The 16,847-nt window shown below is 37.4% G+C and overlaps 1 protein-coding gene across 5 annotated transcripts in view; it reads right to left on the bottom strand.

Annotated features, from left to right (window-relative positions):
* The window catches only part of KLHL32 (kelch-like family member 32), a 92,983-nt gene that overhangs the window by 33,354 nt on the left and 42,782 nt on the right, over window positions 1-16,847 (bottom strand). For 4 of the 5 annotated variants that reach the window (XM_009320138.1, XM_009320139.1, XM_009320140.1 and 1 more), the window contains one exon: window positions 4,798-5,013. The exons of the other annotated variant lie outside the window; for it this stretch is intronic. In XM_009320138.1, coding sequence (XP_009318413.1) covers window positions 4,798-5,013 — 216 coding nt within the window. The remainder of the gene's footprint in view (window positions 1-4,797; window positions 5,014-16,847) is intronic. 5 annotated transcript variants of the gene reach the window in all.

Here is a 16,847-nt window from a genome sequence, read left to right as displayed (position 1 = left end):
GGAGAATACTTTTGGCCCTCCACAAATGCCACCAGGAGATTCAAAACAGAGCTCAAGTGTAAGAAAAGACAGTTGAAAATAGACCACTTTACTCTCCCTTAGAAAAGGATAAACAGGACTGTAATTAAGAAAATTGGATTTATACATGTATTATTTTTATAAAACAGATGCTTAACAACTCATATTGACCTGTAACATTGTAGTCTTCCTGTCTTCTGTTCTTCTATTTATTCACACAAAGACACGTCTCTAATACAGAGACCAAAGACCGATTTTGCACATCACATCCACAGTAACAAAAGGAATAACTTGTGCTAGACTTTCATACGTGGAACATCTGCTTTATGAACACAAGTTCACAAGTTGCACACAAGGAAGTTAACAGGGCTGGAATGTCTTGGGAGCCTAGCCCTGGAAAAGACACAACATAGTTGCATGCTTTCTAGCTGAATAAACTACTCATGCAGTACTCATGCAGGTAGAGTAGTACTCTGCCAATTTTTCCTAGATTGCTTGCTTATCCGTTGATTACCAAGAAAATGAGTTGCATGGCAAAGGAAAAAAAAACAAGAAAAAACTCCTAACCTTAACTTCAAAAGAAATATTGGCAAATACTAAAATTGATCTATTTTTAATGTTAGCTGTTTAAAAAATATATATCCTTTAACAACCTACTTAACCAGTAGGAAAGAAGGAAGAAACTAATCTATACTGATCTCATGTTAAGATTTTTTTGCCAAAGCTGATTCCAGAGTTCACCTTGGATCAGGTGCAGTATTTAATACAGTATCATTTGACCAATGTATTGCTGGGAGACAGAATGACCCAGTAGATATTTCTATCTGTAACTATTAGTATGATCCTTGAAATATGAACATTTAAGCCTCATAACACTGAAGTTTTTAATAATGAATATGATAAGGCATAACTATACTACAACTAAGGCTAACATCAGTTTATTACTTTAATCTTTGGCTTGCTTTCTACTTGCTATGGTTCCAACAAGAAGCCCTCTACTGCTAGATTTCTCTGAGAACACGTTCTGTCATATAGGGTTGGTTACCTTTTCAATTATCAAGGGAAAGAATTCATCTGCTTCCTTAAAGTAGAGCCAATGAGCCTTTCTAATAATGGCCAATTACAAAAAGATTCACTTTTCACTTCATGATAAACTAGACATTTATGTCCTCATCATGACCGTTTCCTGTGAAAAAAAGCGTGCTGCACAGCTCATGATGAAGAGGAAAAATACCAAAGAATTTGCTTTTTCTCCTCCAGCTTCTTCAGGATTCTTCCCTGGTTTTCTTCATTTTTTATTTAACCCTTTCTTCCATGTCACTGCTTTAAGTTTACTCACATTTTAATGCAGCTGACAAATCATAAATTTCGTATATACAAAATAATATTTCATAATCTCACATGCTAGCAAAATGTAAAAAATCAGTATGAAAACAAATCCTATGTCACCTAATAATCATTGTTACTGGCTTAGCCTAGCCAAAAAAAACCCCTAATGATGGAGGCTAGTAAATTGCTTCAATTGCACAGCCTACAGAGGTTTTCTGGTGGGCTTTCTTTTTGTTGTTTATTTGTTTTAAGAAATACATCATTATATTCCTTGTCTATTGTCTCCACTAAAAATAAGACACCTACATTAGGCCAAAGAGTTTCCTAAGATTTTAGGAGGTAGAAAGAGGAATGAACGACTTAGTTTGTCCACTTCACCCTGGTTTGGAAGTCACATTTTTCTTTCTGAAAGAATCAACAGGAATTACTGTAGTACTTTACATTAATCCACATCCTAGTACACTGACATTAATATTACTGTTTAAGTTTCTCAAACTTGGGTTTGTTCAAGGTTATATTTCACCATGTTCACTAAAATTGGGCAACTGTGAACTGGTAGTCTAACAAAAATCCAAAATGTGCCAGATATGAGCTGCAGTCACGTCAGTTTAAACCACATTCAAGCATCAGTCTGCGTACACATTTTGACACATTAAAATAACTGCCTTGATCTTTATGTGCATGAGGATTGAATCGTCCAATGGACACTGGGAATTTAAACTAGTGAAAATAACTGTGCTCTGCAGACAGTGGCACACTTTCCAGAGGTTCTCTGAGGGAAGCTTTAATTTGTGCTTAGGGCTTTATGGGAGCCCTACAAGTAAAGGTGCCTTGGGGACATGCTGAATTTGTATTGCCATAACACGCATGCATGTGTGTGCGCAGGAGGCCACACTAGTCACAGGTAAGACAGACAAATCAAACGGTAGCATCCCCCACCAGCTTTTCTATTATCTGCCCCACTTTGTGCCAATTTCCTCCAGCTTCCCCAACACCTCTTGCTTTGCTGTTCTTCCTTAAGACATGGGATGGGGATTTGTCAAAGTCAATGAGCACTTTATTACAGTGAGAGTGCTCAGTAATGAACAATTCAGCAATTTAATGAGATTCTGTAGATCTGTCTCCAGCCTGTCCATCAAGTTTCACTTCTATAAAGCACCCTGACACTAATCCTCTGGCATACCCAATCTTCACCCTGGGCTGAATATTAGATTCTTCCATGGTATATTGCATTACCACTATAACCTTAGCAAAAATGATGAACTTAACTACACTTGAGGCAATATAGCTGGTCTGATTTGATTTTCTTCTATTGGGTTGACTATGAGGGAATTACTTATTTACTAAGATAAAGCAAAAAACCAGTTTCTTATTGCCTTCTGAATACCTAAATCGGTAAATATTTATGTGTGTCTTTTAATTCATTCTGGGGACCCAGAATATTTATAAATATATATTTATTCCTGGTTGTACAGACTGAATTAAAAAGACACGTGCACATTTTGCCTGCAGCAGAAAACTAGTTTAAAAAAATTCTTCCGAACGGCATTAGTAACCTTTAGAGAGGCAATTATGATAACACTTAAATGGACAGTGTGGAGTTTGTTGTCACTCAAAAAGCAGCATATTACCTATAAGTATCTCTCCTCAGTGTGACCCTGCAACAGAAACAGAACCTTTGTCATATTTGCCTCATGAAGTGTTCATTGACCGGAGTGCACACAAGTAAGAAAATGATATCTGAGTTCTTCCTGCAGGACAGGACAATGACACAAGATTTAAGAACTCCCACTTCCCAAACTTTGTTTCAGCAGGTTGCATAGGGCGTATTACTCTGTATATGCTTGTTCATTACTGAGCTGGCATTAAATAATACTTCTGTGGCTTTCTGTAGCAACTTTTCTAGCAAAAGTATACCCAAGCATGTAGCTAGGAGATTTCACTAACCCTGCAGAGAAATTATGATAAAACCCAATTGGGCAATCAGCCATGCCCCATATATGAACTCGTACATTAAAACCTTTTCTGATAAAGGGAATGTGGGCTGGGACTCCAGAGTATCATGCCTAAAAAAACCCAAACCAAACCCACCATCATGGGTAGTGTGCTGCAGGTTCTGTTGTAGTACAGACATCCTCCAGAGACTAGGACAGGCAAGAGTCTCACCTTATATTAATATTTGCAGAAAATATCATCTTTGTAAAATACTCCATAATCTAAAGCCTCAAAGTTTCGGAACAAATATGCCAGTTATCAGAGTGAAGGGTTAAGTTACACCTGCATACTGTCTCTGTGGTTTGAAGAGCTTAACTAGACATTCTTATTTTTTAAGAATAAATATTTCGTTCCGGCATGATGTTATTCATCTACAGAACATGAAGTGCCCCACAGACAAACACACATTTTACACTTTGAGAAAACGATGGCATATAGATGAAATGATTTGCTTAGAATAATCCAAAAGATAAGTAGATAAATAACAGGGACTGAAATATGAATCAATCTTCTGACTCTCAGTCTTCTCTGTTGGACCAAGATAACCCACTTGCTTGAAGGAAACCTGTGCTTTCTTTTTAGGAAGTTACATTCTACCTTGAAATATGCTGAAATACTTTCCTTCTATAAAACATGACAGCAAAAAGGAAACAGAAAGAAGTGTTTGGGTAACCAGTGTTACAGATATTTCCTTCTACTATATCGTGAACTGCGATTTTTACAGACATATGATGGGAATGTTTCCAAGGACAGATTTTGGTTTAGTTTTTGTGTTTCTCTTTACAGGCTATGTGTTTTTTTTCATATTAGGTTTCCCACCCCCACTAAAGTTCACAACATAATGCTTTTATCTTGTTAATATTCTATGGCTAGCAACCTGGTCCTTTTCTAAAGCCAGCTCTTTTAAAAGAAATGATCACCACCTCCAGCTTCTTGCCACAAACCTTCCACCGATGCCTCCACTCATCTCTGAGCAGAGCAGCATGTGTGACGATTCGCTAATTTGCTTCAGGCAAAGTCAGCTGTGGTGGCCTAGACAATTTAAATGACTACTGAAGTTACACAGCTAAGTTTGCCTGAAGTGAATGGGAGAGACTGCAGAAGCAGGTTTGCTGCCAGACTTGTGGCACTAGCCTCACCAGAGGCAATGATAACTGAGTTGCATGTATTGGACATCTCTTCCCACCAACAAAGTTGGATCTGGAAGAAAATCTCTGGCCACGTCTGAGTAACACAAGTTAAGCAGTAAGACAAATTTCTCTTTCAAACAAACTAATTGCATTAACACAACACAACATTTTTTGAATTTCATTTAAAAATTTCCCTCAGTTGTTATTCACAGTTTTTGCTCAAGCGCTTATTCTCCCTCGAGATTGCTCCAGGGTTTCAAAACAACAGATTACTGCTGTGGTTTATAGAGTATCACACATTCTGCTTGTTCACCAATCTCCTTACCTGCCAGATTTGTTCTTCACTGAGTGAAGTGAGTCTATCGCTTTTAAAAACCTCTCGAAGGAGACAGTATGGGAGTGCCAGAACTTCTTCAGGATGACTCTTCAATAGCTCAGAGAGATGTTTTACTAAGAAGTCAACCACTGCATTCTCCAACAAAGTGAGGTTGAAGAGGTCCGCAAGTTTATACAGGTCCAAGTAATTGAAACTATTTAATTCCTAAATGGGTGAAGCAAACAAAATACGTCTCAGAAAAAAAAACACAAACCAACCATAAAACAGAGAACAAAAAACCGCACAGGTCTCAGATAATGAAAAAAGGTTGTTCATTTGGAGCTGTGGAGAAGGAAGGTAATATAACTTGAAATTAATTAACACAGCCTCATTCAAAATGTATGTGTAAATGTTACCTGTGCATATGCAAATATATATGATGGTACTAATTTATATTACAACTGCTAAGGTTATATATGCATACAGCATCTGTAAGAAATACAGATTAGTACATAAAATAATAAAACAGTATGATCTACACCGTATGACAAGAGCTCGCAGGAGTTAACAAGTGGATTAAAAAATGTATTTGTTAACTACAACGGTTTGTTACAAAGCAATTGTTTGTTCATTATTTATTGTTTTGATCGAGCTAGAGCACCTGTGCAGAACGACTTTTAGTTCCATGAAACCTCACAAAATACGAGATGCTGAGCTACATTTTATTACATATAAATTTATCTTCAATGAACAAATAGGCCCTTTTTTTCCAATCACTGACATCAACCTATAGTGGATGTTGGCCTCGTATTCTTTCTCCCCCTCCTTCTAGCAGCAGAAAATCTGCGGAGACAAAAGCTACAGTAACTCAGTGCAGGAAGGTTTTTCCATCCTGGTAACAGATAACCTATATTTACAGGCTAATGTTTTCAACTTGGCATCCCTTGCAAATTCGTGTCTGGACAGCTAACTGCTGCTATTCTAGACCATACGCTCTCTTCAGGGGTGAGGCCAAGAATTCATCCGTATTAGAGAAAAGCGCCCAGGACGTCTGGGAATTAAGCACGTTTACCCGTTTTCTCTGTTCTTGCTGCATGCTCACACTTCTCTTCCTCTCCCCTCCGCAATCCTGGTTTTCATCTTCCAATTTACCGCATTGCTCCCCATCGGCCGCCTTCTCCTTGACCAGCTCCACGTGTGAAAATGACAAGAAGTCTTGTCAGTTTCACTTTGCTGGTTAGTTAACGCAGGGACTAGAGCAGGAAAGAGAAACAGACTAAATTAAGTCAATTTCACTTTCACTGCTCTGCTGGATGGAATGGCAGCACCAAATGAAACTGACAAGAAATCTTGTAAATGTCAAATGAGCTGCACGGCTGGCAGATAGAGCAGAGCAACAGGGAAGATGGGAAAGTGCGAAGAGGGGTTTTTTTGGAATGTTTTATGGACTACATCTTGAACGTGTGAATTGGGTGGCTGTCCCAATGACTGTGGAGCTGTTTATGCATATGCAATGGAGAGTGGAGAAAGAATTTTTTTCACCTGCTTAGAGGAGTCAGTACTGGAGGAAACGGAATCAAATTCCTGTGGAGGCTCCTGCTTGTTACATAATCTCCCAGTCTGAGCAGCGCACCTTCCCTGGCAGGCTTGTACGTTACAGATAAATCCTATTCATTATCTGCTTAAACCGCTGCATAGGAGTTTCACGTTCTTTTCTTGGAAGAACAAAGAAACGTTCTTTACGTTGCCAGAACGAGCACCAACAGCCATCATCCCAAAAGCCGCAGATACGCTAGCGTCAGTTCCTCTTCACGCTAACATAGAGGAGGTAAGGATAAATCCTCCCCAATTGCAGAAAGAAAGAGAAAGGAATGAATTTTACATGAGAAGTATCTGGTCTGTGTGCTTGCTCGGTGATTTCATATCTGCAGATCACAGATGGTACCTCACACCACCATTTCTGTGATGGCCATGCAGCGGTGGCAACAACGCATAGGAGTATAATCCAACTACGCATCATGGTTGTTGCTTGTCAAATGCTGTGGTTTATTGTCCCTGGTTTGGAAGACTATCTTTTCAAAGAACTCCCTAACTGAATGAATGTCAAACATCCGGAAAGAAATTTAGAAGAGCTCAGTGTATTTTTATTGAACTCTTTTGTAGTCAACAGCTATATCTGGGGAGGATTAAAATAAACAAATAAACAATCAAGCATTGTGATCTGAGGATCAACAGCCCAACTAAAATACAGGCCTGATCAAACCCCACTAAGCGTCAATGGAGAAGGACAGATGGCTTTTGGTGGACATTCTTCTGAAGTGGACGATACTGGAGATACCATAACAAAATCTTTCCTCGTTAGAGAGAAACAGTAATATGACACACAAATGCAGTTTTCCCCTGAAAAATCTTCACATTTTCAGTGAAGTCTGAAAGGCACTGGTAAGCCTTCAATTTTGGTTTGGGTATTTTTGATGATCCCCCAAACTCCCCTATCCCCTCCAAATCAACTCCAATTGAAGTTTTTTTATGAAAGCTGTCATACAGTCAAAGAGACCAAATATACTTTCTTCCGGTACTGTATCGCAGTATACGTTCTTTAAAAACATACAATACAAAACAGGCTTACGTAAATTACTGAAACTTTTAATCTTGTTTTTATAAACTTTTAAATATATGCCTCTTATCTTTTTTGAACTGAAGGATGAAATATGAACACAAGCAGAACTGTCACTAAGAGCTGAAGAGAATTAGGGAAAGGTAGTGATCCTATCTCTTCTAATATGATGTATGTTACACTGCCAAAACACATTCTGACTAAGAAAATATGTATAAGATTATATATACAGATCTTACAACCAACAGTTGAAATAGTTGTAAAGTCTCACAGTAAATTCAAACCAATTTAATAAATTGGCCAATTGTTTGTCAGTGTCTACTTCTAAAATGAGAAACTATCTTTGATCCTATGCATGCTACTTACTATACATCCCCCCGCTTCCCCGCTCTCCCAACTAAGAGAATCCATTGTTCTACACTACTGGTCTTTTGATTTAGTAGTATCAACCTTTAGATGTCAAACCAATTTAACAACGAGTTGACATTTAAAACCCTCGTAAAAGAAAATCAGTTCTCCAAACAAACATAATCTGAAAGTCGACAATATTAAATATTCAAAATAAATGATGTGACACTGTCCGTGTTTTAATATGGAGGTGTATTTTAATATAGAGATATGATAAATTGTCAAACAGCAATAATAGATATAAACATTGTATTTAAATTACTTCCAAATCCATCTTTATTCGTTTGTACTTTAAAGAATAATTGCCTTGCACAAGCCACAGAAAAGGATGTAAATAACAGATTGATAAATTAGAGTTAATCATAACCAAGTACACAGCAGACTACAATATACTTCTGTTCCTCTGCTCCACGTTATAAATAGCAGAAAAAGCACAAGGAGAACTAAGGGGAAAGAATGCATTTCTTTATGACCTTATTTGAAAGATAAACTCCTTGGGGAAATACAATTTATTCAGATTATCAAGACCCTGCTGTGCAAATCTACAGTCTGGGAGCACACTACAGAGATCAAACAATATTTACTTTATTCTGTTGGGTATAAAAGCTTTTAATGAATGCATAATTAAGACAGAAAAAGTATATACAGCTTTAGAATTCCACTGCCAAGCCAAGCCATTAATATCCAAAGTATCGTACCCAGTTGTAACTCCACCTGCTTCCTATTTAGATTACAACACTGTTGTAAATCAAGGTATTAAATGACTAGCCCTGCTGCTCTAACAGAGAAGAGCTGCACAGTGACACTATTTCCCCTTTCCCTAAAAGGGGTTCAGCCTCTTTAAAGCAAAAAAGGAAGTGTGAGGTCTTTGGGACAGGGACGTGTTTATTCAAAATCCTTAAGCAGCACCTAGCACAACAGGGTCTTGACCCAAAGTCCTCCAGGTTCTCTGCTATGTTAAATACTATGCACCATTCAGAAGAGAACTTTGACATAAACCACAGCAAAGACAGACTCTAAATAGATAAGGGATAGTAACAAAATGAAAAATTGTAGTGACAAAAATATACTTATCTGACACAAACGGGATCAACACAATTTTAAGAGAAAGGGAATCTGGTTCTGTTGGTTCTAGCTCTTCTTCCTTTCTGTATCAAAAGGTTCTAGTTCTGCAAAACCTCACACATTTACCTAAGAACTAACAGATCAGGCACATACTCAACAGCACATACCCATTTCATACTAAGCAGAAATTCTTCAAAAACTGTATTTTAGGTCTTATTTGAAATTTTTTCTCCACTAAACACCAAAGCCATCCAGTTGAACCATGAAAGACATTTTGCTGAAGCCTGGTCACAGTGGAACAGCTGGGTCAGAATTTTGCGATGTATAAAACTGTGTTTACATTTATTACAAGATCAGTGCAGACTGTAGATGTATTTACAGGCACAGTAAAGGGTGACTTTTTAAATGACTCATTTTATAAAATTGATTTTTCTAGCAGATCACTGCTTTCTCAACGCTTTCTGTAAGTCTTGCTTTTGTTTTCTCTTTTAAGCATGAAAAGTTATTTCACATCCTTGCTGTTATTTCAAAGTAGGTCTGGAGCTAAGTACAAAAGCAACAATATCAAAACATTTCAGCCCTACTATTTTCCCTCTTCCCTATGAGAATTCATTTCCCTTCTCACTTAGTGTTTCCCTGTATCTGCTTAGTTTCAAGGTTCAATCCTGCTGGCTAGTGCTAGTGAGCACCCTCTTCGAAGGCACGGAGGAGGCCTGTGACCTTCACAAGCACAGTGGAAAGACATGACATTCTCAGATTGCTCACGTGATGAGACATATGTCTGGTCTTTGGGGAAAAAAAAAAGCAAAACATGCCATATGCAGATACTCAAAAGTAAAACCAAAAAAGTAAACATTTTCTAGAATCTCAGATAGATTAATTTACATTATTAAATAGTACAAATATTTTCAAATGGCAATCCAATTAAATCTTTTAAGTGACCCTGATTATACGTACCTTTTATATATTGCATACATGATTATGTGTATCATGGAAAGAAATTTAATAAAGAATCATTAAGACTACACAGTTAAAGTTTCATGGTAACATTGGAACAACCCCACAGGTAAGGTTCTGCAGAGTTTCCAACAGCTGCTTTCCCTTGCTAAACAGATGCTGCTGTGGGAATTCTTTTTTTTTTTTTTTTTAAACTGCATCTGGCACAGAAACTCCCCAAATGAAAAGCTTCACATCTCACCTGGCTTTACATCTTGCCAGGTACTCTTGGCAAGATAACTGTAGCAATCAGTATTATTTAACAAATAAAAATACAGGGATGAAACAGAACATGGAGATCATCTAACCCTTCACCTGGCCCTTTTTGTACCATTTCAGACAGTAGAAACCCAAAGGGAGGATTTCATCAGAATTATCAATGTTTGCAGTTTTTGCCAATTATGGGAGCCTGTCTTTTCTTCAAATATGTTATGAGGAATGACATAATCCTGCATTCTTTACTCCAGCAGAAATCACAGAATATTGGTACATAGTCTTTACACATTCCATTACTTTATATTTTTGCTAACTCTTCAGAATTACTACAGTGCTTGAGGAAAGCTGAAAACTACTTGGCTAATCCATCAACCACCAGCAATCTTTTATGGTAAATGTTCACTTCTTTTTTTTGTTGCTAATATTGTCAAATCCAGAAAAAGCAAGTTTTGTCCTTCAAAAACCCAAAGTTCACGGGAGTAGCAGTTAAAAAAATAATTACCATCAACAAGAAGAATAAAGAAAAATAGGACTGTGTGGTACTATTGCTTCCAATTCTTTTGCAGACTAATAACAGTTTAAGGCCATGAGAACACAGGAGTGGAAGCCTATTCCCCTACTACACTGGACAAGCTCATCAAATCATCTTCGTCATAAATTAAGATCCATTTTAAAACTCGCTCTGTTCTTGCTCCCAACTCCTATTATGAGAAGGCTCAGCTGATTTTGAGACTCCGTCTCCTAATTTCCAGCTTAATTTACTCAGACAGTTTATATGCATTTGTTCCTGTGCCAACATTATCCTTCAGTTTTAACAGCACTCTGACTCTCTCCCTGCTCCCCCCTCCCCCAGTATTTATTCCCTTGATATATTTACTGAAAGCAATCATATTCTTCTTCAGCCCTCATTTTGCTAGACTAAACAAGCCAAGCTCTTTTAATCTCCTCACGTAAAACAGGCCTTCCTGATCATGTCAGCTGTCCTTTTCTACACCTCTCTCAGTTTGACTTCATTTATTCTTTTGCATGGGAAAACTCTTCGCAGTACTCATGATTTTTCAGCAGTACCTTGTACACCAGCATTAATATTTCCTTAGCTTTAAAAATTACCTTGCATGAAATATCCTAGACTCAAACTGTCTTTTTCTTGATGGTATCACATTAGTAGCTCAAAGCCATCCTATGATTTAATACACAAAAATTCTCTGTAAACTTGGTCCTCAAGTGAGACACAGTAACAGCCCTCTGTCTGCCAGGCAGGACAGAAATAATACGATGTTACAAATGGGAATTGAGTATGATCCACTGAGATGCAGTAGATTCTACTGAGGATGCTCAGAAATTGCTTTCCAATTGCTTATTTAATTTCTTTCTGTATTTGAGTAACAGATCTTGTAATTGTCCTGGTACATACCAGTTACTTATTGGAGGAAAAATTATTTCAATAATTTTCTTAAGATTTGTTTCAAAAGTAGGCAAGGAAATCCCCTTAATATTCTGAAAAACAAAGTAAGTTTTAAATGAATATAAAGTATGAAAACTTTCAAACACAGTGAAAATACAAGTAGAAAATATGTTTCTAATACACAGTATGTTAAAGTGTGATTTTCAGTCTTAATCCCGATCTCCACTACCAACATGGAGGGGAAGGGGAGAGTGTTAAAAAAAAAAAAAAAATCAACATTCCTGATAGATCTGTTAGTAGAGGTATTAAGGTACCTGGCAGTTCCCCCTTCCAATGCCTTTTTTCAAAAACTTACTATTTTGCCAACATTTAATACTTCAAGGCTGACATTTTCCAGCCTCAAGATAAATCTCTTTAAAATCTCTTGACAACATCTCAAAAAACTTATTACACATTACGAAGAATGAGACTGACAGCAAAAGACCATTGCTCTTCCACACTAAAAATATTCAGAATGGAAATAGCTCGTAGGAGTCACCATCACTGGGAAAAACTTCCATTGACCCCCCTCAACAGCCTCTAGAAAAATAAATAGTTTGGATATGCTCAGTAATGACCGCTTTGAACTTTGCAGCTAAAATCTCATCCCATTCTAGCTGCACTGTCCATAATCTATTCCACAGCTAAGCAAGATCCTGTCTGCATCATTGCCCACTGTGGGCCAAATCACAATGACAAAACCTGAAGGCTGAAAGTCCGTTTCTATTGTGCTGCTCGGGATCCACTCCGGAGCCCCGGCAGGTCAGAGAAAGACACTGTCGCTTTCAAATGCAGAAGCATGAAAAAAACCCAGACCAAAGAACAGAAGAGCAGGTCCAGACAAGAAGCCCAGAGATAACAAGGGGCAAACAGTGCTGGAATCTCACAGGAAGGTTAGAATCACAATCCAGAGAAGACGTGGCTTCTCAAGGAGGCTGGGTGATAGTTCCTCCAACTGTTCTGCATAAATGTAAATGACTAATGATGAAGATGGATAAAGATGGATAATAGCATAGTAGTCACTAAGGAAAAATGGAAGGCAACACTCATGATGTTGCGCTAAAGAACAAACAGGGAGCATATTCCAAAATTATCAATATACTAATGTTAACACTCTAGATATAAATAAGAACAGGGGAGGTGTTCATGTGCAAAGAATATATAATATGATTCAAACAACTCTGTTTCAGAATCTTTTTATGACATTTTATTTCTGGAACATGTCAATGATGTATACGTGTGCTCTGTAATAAACCCAGCGAGGGACCACTTTTCTTAAAAACCTGTCTCTGCTTCAGAATCCCAGGCAATAGCCTGTCACCAGATGCTTAAGGATTACAAAGCCAATAAACACATCTAAAAATGGAGAATTGGAAAAGGGTAACTGTAGTGAGCTGGACATCTAATATCACCAGAGAATGAAACAAACTGTCTAAAATGTGTGGAATGACGGGTTAATTAACAGACAAATTCAGACCTCAGAAATATTTGCTAAACAACCCAAAGCAACAAAACTTTCTCAGAATTTTAAGGCAGTATGTGATAGCCTATCTGCAGAAAGGCTGAATCCAGCGCAGTAACTCAATACTGAGTATAATTTTCATAGACAAAGCAGAATCAGTCACCAATTTGAAATCAGTAGTTCCTAATGCATTGTAAGAACCACATCACCCCAGCTATCTACTAACATTTGACTTGTATGAAAGGAACAAGGCATCAGTAGGGGAACTTATTTTTTGGAAATCTCAAAAGAGCTCATTTTCCCAAGTTTGCAAGAAATACTGGCAGAATAAAATGGGACAAATTTAACGCAAGGAGTATTAGAGAAAGTTGAGTGTTATAATATTTCAGAAATTTCATATATTACATACTTCTAGTAGGATGCATCTTAGATGCATCAAAGATTTGTTCAATGACAATCTCAAAATGAAGTTATTAATGGTAAGTTATAAAGCAGTGTAACTTTTTCCAGCAAAGTCTTCAAGGAATTGATTCTTGGTCCAATACTGTTAACAGTTTAATTGAACTAGAGAATGGCAAGTTTTGCCCGCAGCGTTTGCAGAAGACTCTGCAAAAGCAGTGGGGTAACAAATTATGAGAATGACAAAATATTAGTATCGTCTGGCTTTCCTGGCAAAGTGATCACATTAAAAAAGAAATATCTGAGAACCAGTAACATAGCCGATACAGAAAATACACCAGGCTCTATTTGGAACAACACTTACAGGCCATCAGGAGGCACTAAGAAGTGGTCATAAATAGCAACATCAGTTCTCAGAACAGTGCTGTGGCAAAAAAAAAAAAAAAAAAGCGCTCATGTCATCAAATGCACACCGAGTACTGTCCAATAAAAGAAACAAACCCTCTTCCTGCTTCACCATTGCATTTTTAAGGCTACTGCTCAAATACTGGTCCCAGTTCTGAAGTCCACACTTTAAGGATACAAAAATATCATCGGCTGGAAAACCAACCTTGCAAGATTTAAGGTGCTCAACTTAGTTTTTTAAAGAAAGATTCCTGGAGGATTTGATCTTGAGCAAAGATATTTATAAAATGGAGAGAATATATGAAAGCAAAGAAGTTCTGACCAAATTTTCAGAAAATAGTTTCTGGCTCATGAATGTAGGATCAAAGTTACCCTGGCCACTGGACTAGGAAGTACAGGGCTGTTTGCATTGCCTTCGTGTGATCACGAACATTTTGCAACTCTGCATTAAAAAAATGACTGCAATAAAACAAGTTTTTTGCCAATTGTCTGTACAGGTAAAGAAAGAAATATTTGCACAATTTGACCTCTGATGGTATATAGTTTATTAATTATATATTATTTATTATGGTATATTCCTCCGAAGAGCAAGAGACTTGTTGCAGCTGCAGGAAGGTATGAGGGTACTCAGCAGTTAAAAGAACCCGATTATAAGTATGTGAATGATAAAAAGGCAACATTTCCATTTTATTTGGAAAACTGTTATTTGTTCAGGTATCTCTATGCTCCTGCAATATCTGACCTCAGCTCAAAAAATCACTAAGAAATTTTTTGCTCACAGCACAAACCCAAAGCAAATTCCTATTTTACAGAGAAAAAAAGGAGGAGCAGAAGAATAATTTAAAAGATTTTTCCATGATGCAGAAGATATAAAAAACAGAACCTCAAATGCCTGGAACCCACTCCAGTGCTCTAATAGTTAGATAATTCTTTTCTTCCCCACCCCATCCCCAACTGTCACACAATTTAAAGTTATTTATACACCTCGGTATCAGCAAAATGTCTGTAACATGTTTTGTATAAGCATTATGTCTCAGTAAAATAAAACATTCTACAGCACTCTGTCCCTAAATTTATGCAGTGAAAAGAACATCTCTCTTTCCCATGCCTAGGAGCTGTGCTGATTAGTAGGTTTACTACATAATAATCAGAGCTGATTTCAGGAGGTAGACAGGATAAAAAGGGATAGTAATAGTCCACATATGAGAAGAAAAGTAAAAGAATGAAAAAGATTCTGGAAGCACCACTGAATTAAAAAAAAAAGAATTCAGTATGTGTGAGGATCAAGGGGGAGTTGCTTGTATTTCAAGCATTATTGACTAGGGATTCACTTATCACTCTCTTGGTCAGAAATTATTATAAATCTGACTCTCAAACCCAGAAAACCTAGAAAAGGCAAAGACGAAATATAAAAAATGGACCTCAATGTCCAGTTTGACGTTTCCTACATCTGACCTTCAGTAGTGCCGAACAAGTCACAAGTCCTCCCAAAACTAACACATGTGAATGTTCACACTGCTAAAGGTGCTAAGCATCAGGAAGGCATGAGCGTTCAAAGATCATGCCGACTTTTGTTCATTTACTTTCTAGCAGTTCTTACCAAGAACTAAAAATAATTCCCCCCCACCCTGAATCTGAAACAGCTAACAGTCAGAATTCCATGCTTTACCACCAAGGCTTTTTTTCCCCACAGAAAGAGAAGAATATTTAATCAATGCATCATATATTTAAGCCAAGTAACCAAATGATTGAATTCTCACTGACTTCAAGATTTCACCTTGAAGACACTACCTTTAAAAGCAGAATATATCATTGTAGGTCCAATTTCTAAGTGTTCACAACTTGCTTGTGAACACTTTGAGATGCTTGCCAGTATCTCAAAATCCTGAAGTATATGAAAGGCCCCTCTTCTGTATCCCCCTTTAAACACAATCAGAATTAAGTGAAGCCGGACACCCTTTAACAGAGAATTGGAAGGGCATTTAGAGGAGGGACGTAGCTCAGTTACTTCAGAAAGAATGTACTTCTGCAGCTAATCTAGCAAGATTTAAAACACTGTTTTTAAAAATGAACCTGAGCTTACTGAAAAAGTTTTTAGTCAATGACTATTCCATGCAATGTTATAAAAATTAGTCCTTTTCAAACACAAATTTTAATAAGAAGTGCTGCTAAAACACCCAAATTTCAAAGATTTCAACCACACCTAAAAGCAAAACACTTAACAACAGCTTATCAAAGATTACATATATATAATGTTGTTTGTTTTCCCCCACCCCAAAATATTCACCACACATACTACCAATCATTTTTGCTACCTGTTTTATTCCTTTTCAAGAAGTCCCATTAATCTGTTCAACTTTTGGTCCGGGGCTGAATGGTGCTATATGAGTCCAGAACTTGATTAGGACTTTTTACAAGTGGTGTATAATACACATGCAAGTTAAGACTCACAATAGTCTCTAGGTAGTCAAATACTTTCAAGTATTTAGTTACAGTAAACATTCAATATCAGTCTCTGGGGGTCCTTGACATCACCATTGTATACATATACTCCCTGCATACTTCAGTCCCCCATGAAGATGGTTATGCTGCAAATATGAGTAAAAATATTGTGAGGCAGGCAAAAACAAAATACAAGCACATATAAACACTGATTTTGGGCCTGGCATACGACATTGGGCCTGTCCACCTAGCTTTCTCCATGTCCACAACATGCCATTTCAAGTCAGTGGCAATTCCAATCCCAATGTGTTTTGGGGGCTGAACATACCTGAGGTTACAACAATACTTTCCCCATGATAAACAGGTGTGCTTAGATGCTAGGGAAATTCAAGGCCTTTTGCATATATAATTAGAACAGATGTGGCTTATGGTAAACAAGGAGAAAACACTGACATGGAATTTAGAAAAAACCTCCTCTGAGTGGCTTTGGAAACTTTCACAACAAGGGTTAAAGTGTTTATGAGGGAAGTCCAGCCAATATATTACCACCCCTCTAATCCACAGGACACAACAGCTCCTATAGAAATTACTGTAGAGACAATTCC

The sequence above is a fragment of the Pygoscelis adeliae genome, unplaced genomic scaffold, assembly GCF_000699105.1.
Source record: "Pygoscelis adeliae isolate BGI_AS28 unplaced genomic scaffold, ASM69910v1 Scaffold41, whole genome shotgun sequence".
Lineage (NCBI taxonomy): Eukaryota > Metazoa > Chordata > Aves > Sphenisciformes > Spheniscidae > Pygoscelis > Pygoscelis adeliae.
Note: the sequence above shows the minus strand (reverse complement) of the source record. Positions and strands in the feature narration are given on the sequence as shown.